Raw genomic sequence first — 3560 nt, forward strand, 5'->3', positions numbered from 1 at the left:
TAGTGTACAATTAATGAGAGCCACCCAGTCATAATATTAACTATACAACATAAGATTATAAGAGCAATCATTTAGTGTATAAATACGTGTGAATTATTGCATAGTGAAGAGTGAATGGATAGTGTGTAGTCTTCAATGTCAAGAAGCCATACAGAGGCTTACTCTTTATAAAAATGTAGATTGTTTATTGGATCATTGCATGAAAGGCCCTTATTCACAAGTTATCAACAATAACTACCTGAAATTGTGACTTGCAACATGTCACATACAACCAACATACAGAGAAATGAAGGTTTAGTTTTAACTAGATAAATTACTATTACCCTTATACATAATTGCATGAGTTGACAACCAAATATGTGTGGTCAATTGCGGATTGCAGAAGAACGACTTGTTCAAATTTCACTAAACTAAAGTGCTATAATCTCTATTTGACAACACTAGTGGGCATATGACGGATTGCAAACATTAGTGGTTTGTTCAAATTTTGATGTGTTATAGAGCTATAGTGCTGCTATTTACACTAAACCAAATTAGTGTCATACTTATTTTTAAGGCGAAAAAGTAGAAAAGCAAATAGGATACATCAACACAACGTCAAAATAATCCATGTTATAGTGAAGCAAGAGGAGCTCAACACTGGATACATCAATTTTCAAACATATAAAATGGAGAAGCCCAAAGCAAATAAGTCTCGGCAGCCTTTTCTTATTTTAGAAAACATGACAAACAGAATTCTACAACTTACATTTGCTTCAGCAGCTGGATTGACATTCCCCTGAACCACCGAGTACAACTATACTTTTCACTTTGCTTGCAAAAGAAGAATCTCTTTTGATTGCCTAATCATGAAAGTCAAACCATCAGATCGAAAAATGTATGCAATCGTAATTCGATGTTATCAAAGCTGGGACCATAAAGTACAAGACAGAAATGTGCAACTTACTAGAGCTACATTGGTAAGTGGTCCAAGAGCTAGCACGGTTATTTCACCAGGACATTCAGAGACCTTCTCCACTAAAAACTCACTAGCACTTTTGTCAATTTTGTTAGCTTTAGGATCAGGTAGGAATATATTCCCTAATCCATCTTTACCATGAACAAAATCAGCTACACGAGGCCTTCCACACTTTTTCAAAAAATACAGCATAATCAATACCAAAAAGACAGTAAAAACAAAGGCAGAAACATGTCAAGCACTATGCAAATTGCAGACTACAGAGGCATGTGTCCACAAAGCTAACAGGGTCATGGAGAAAAATTCCTGAAAGAAGAAATCAAATTATCATTGCCTTGCCAACTTCAATTGGCTAAAGATATTTTTCCTTAGCAGCATAACTTGAGCATCAAAGTAGTGTGTAAAATTACCATAGACACCATCAAAGTAGTGTGTAATGAACCTCTTTGTTCTCCTCTTCTTGAAAACCCTCATTGTAAAGATGATCTATCACTCCTTTTATGGTTCCGAATGACAACGGCGACGGCAATAAGCAGTTGAGAGAAACTGCCACAACTTCAGAAAATAACACATTCAAGTTTATTGGCTCTCCTTTTAAAACACATACAGAAGGGAGAAGAGTAACATTATCCTTCGAAAGCATATTAAATATTGTTTATTGGCTCTTCAAGTATTGCAAATAAATTGTAAATCAACAAAATTTTATATGGGTGAAGATGTTTTTTATTCAAAATCAAAGTTAAACCTCACAACTGAATCATAAATGTGATCACATGTCAGTAAAAGATAATCTCTCACCATGTTAGAATTCCCAAAGAAAAAGAAATGGGAAAAAACTGAGGTTCGTATATATGATTTTGATGCAGTCCATGCCAACCAGAAGCCTAATAAAATGTCTTAAAGCTTTAAACTGATTCAAAGACTATTGTATGTATGGCAAATAAAATTAATACCAAGTTCTGCTAAATCTTGCTTTGCCATCAATTTCCTGCAGTTATATAGTTAGATAACCAGTGATAACAAAACCTTAGTCCACACAAAGCTAAAAGGAATTAAGAACACAAACTTCAGCAATAATATATCAATTATCAACTACAAATTTCATACGACATTAGAGATACTTTTTTGAGAATTCCGTACAAATTTCAGACTTGTTTCCAGTAGTCTTTAGACAATTCATATATTCTTTCTTATCCTGAAATGGGGCCAATAAAGAAATTAAGGTACAAGAAGGTAGACATGATAAACCCTGAGAGCATTTGTATACCTTAAACATTCCTTCCAGTTTGTTTGTAAACTGACTGCCACACTCAATGAAACATACATATCACCACAACCATCAGTTGAAGTGCATCATATCACCACAAGCATCAATGAAACATACATGAAACAAGATGATTGTTAGCTGCTCCACAATGAAAAATTATGCTTACCTGGATGAACCTGAATAAAACTAGGACTTTATCAAGTGTACCCTCTAATTCCTCTTCTGAAGTACCCTTATTACCCCCACGAAGTTTATTATCCAAAAATTTCGCAATCAACTCTGCAGGTTGATTCTGCGATGTAAAAAAAAAAGGTAACAACGGTCAGTTAAGCGCAAATCACGTATATAATAAAACCCACACGAGAGTAAAAAATAATCTCTACTCTATGACATTGTAATTTTATATATATTTATTAAGATTTAGTAATTAATATAAAGTGTTGATGTTATATTTATTTATTTTATAATTTCAACTATTCTCTAATGATGGTAATATTTTAATTTAAGTATTTGGAAAAATAAGTATTATTATAGGGATTATTTTGAATATGAGAGTTTTGGTTATTAATATATTTTAAAAGATTAATTATTTTTTTTTATAAATTATTAGTTTTGAAATATTAATAAAGTTTTATTAATGAAATTGTGTTAAAAAAAATAAAATAAAATAAAACTAGTAAAACCTAAAAAGAGACCAATGGGTTTGACCCATGTGTGAACCCTAATTGTTAATAAAATAAAACAAACAAAAAAAGGAAGGGAGTTGGACGGCAGCCGTAAAACCAAAGAGAAACACAACAACAATCCATAGTTTCACACCGATGATCGATAATTGTTCTAGAAAAGTTTCTCCGTTCTTGTCTAAATTTCAGTATGTCGTTTTATTCATTTAAGTAGTCAAATAAATATACTTCCTCAGATTTCTAACCATCCAAATTTCTCTCTAAAATACCCGACTTCTCCGTTTATAAAATTCCTTAGTTTGAACCGTTCTCCTTCACCGTAAGTCCGATTTGAGCGAAACCAATGCCAAAACGACCGTGTTAAAAATTTCTATTTTATCCAATGATTTTTTTTTGATTTATGGTAAGTTTCCTTGACCGAATTTCGAATTTAGTTTTTAGAGTATCTTCTCATAAACTATTTTTAACGTTTACCCATAAACTATTTTTAACGTTTACCCATAAAGAGTCAATGAACAAATGTTGTTTGCTCGTGGAATCCTATTCGCGTGTGAAAGCGTCGAAATAAGGTAAGGGGTGAGAGAGCGTTTGAATTCATGAGTATAATATATTGTGAGATGAACGGGAAAACCGTATTTCCCAAGGATTCATC

At 32.6% G+C, this 3560-nt stretch overlaps 1 protein-coding gene across 3 annotated transcripts; it reads right to left on the reverse strand.

Annotated features, from left to right (window-relative positions):
- Positions 1-565: 565 nt before the first annotated feature.
- LOC140920583 (probable uridine nucleosidase 1) lies at positions 566-2446 on the reverse strand. 3 transcript variants are annotated; one of them, XM_073369284.1, is made up of 4 exons: positions 2226-2446; positions 1369-1513; positions 947-1264; positions 566-842 (listed from the first exon to the last, which is right to left on the reverse strand). In XM_073369284.1, the coding sequence occupies exons 3-4, from the start codon at positions 1148-1150 to the stop codon at positions 756-758; spliced, it is 291 nt and encodes a 96-aa protein (XP_073225385.1). In that variant the 5' UTR covers positions 1151-1264; positions 1369-1513; positions 2226-2446; the 3' UTR covers positions 566-755. The 3 variants fall into 3 exon arrangements, with proteins under 3 accessions (XP_073225385.1, XP_073225384.1, XP_073225383.1); XM_073369283.1 differs by having other exon boundaries at positions 1912-2446; XM_073369282.1 differs by having other exon boundaries at positions 1369-2446.
- Positions 2447-3560: the final 1114 nt, after the last annotated feature.

Source organism: Cicer arietinum, chromosome 5 (assembly GCF_000331145.2).
Source record: "Cicer arietinum cultivar CDC Frontier isolate Library 1 chromosome 5, Cicar.CDCFrontier_v2.0, whole genome shotgun sequence".
Taxonomy (NCBI): domain Eukaryota; kingdom Viridiplantae; phylum Streptophyta; class Magnoliopsida; order Fabales; family Fabaceae; genus Cicer; species Cicer arietinum.

Coding starts and splice junctions, on each gene's coding strand:
- LOC140920583 (XM_073369284.1), bottom strand. CDS start 1,150: ATGCTGTATTTTTTGAAAAAGTGTGGAAGGCCTCGTGTAGCTGATTTT. Junction 843..946: donor CACTTACCAATGTAGCTCTA/GTAAGTTGCACA, acceptor TTTCATGATTAG/GCAATCAAAAGAGATTCTTC.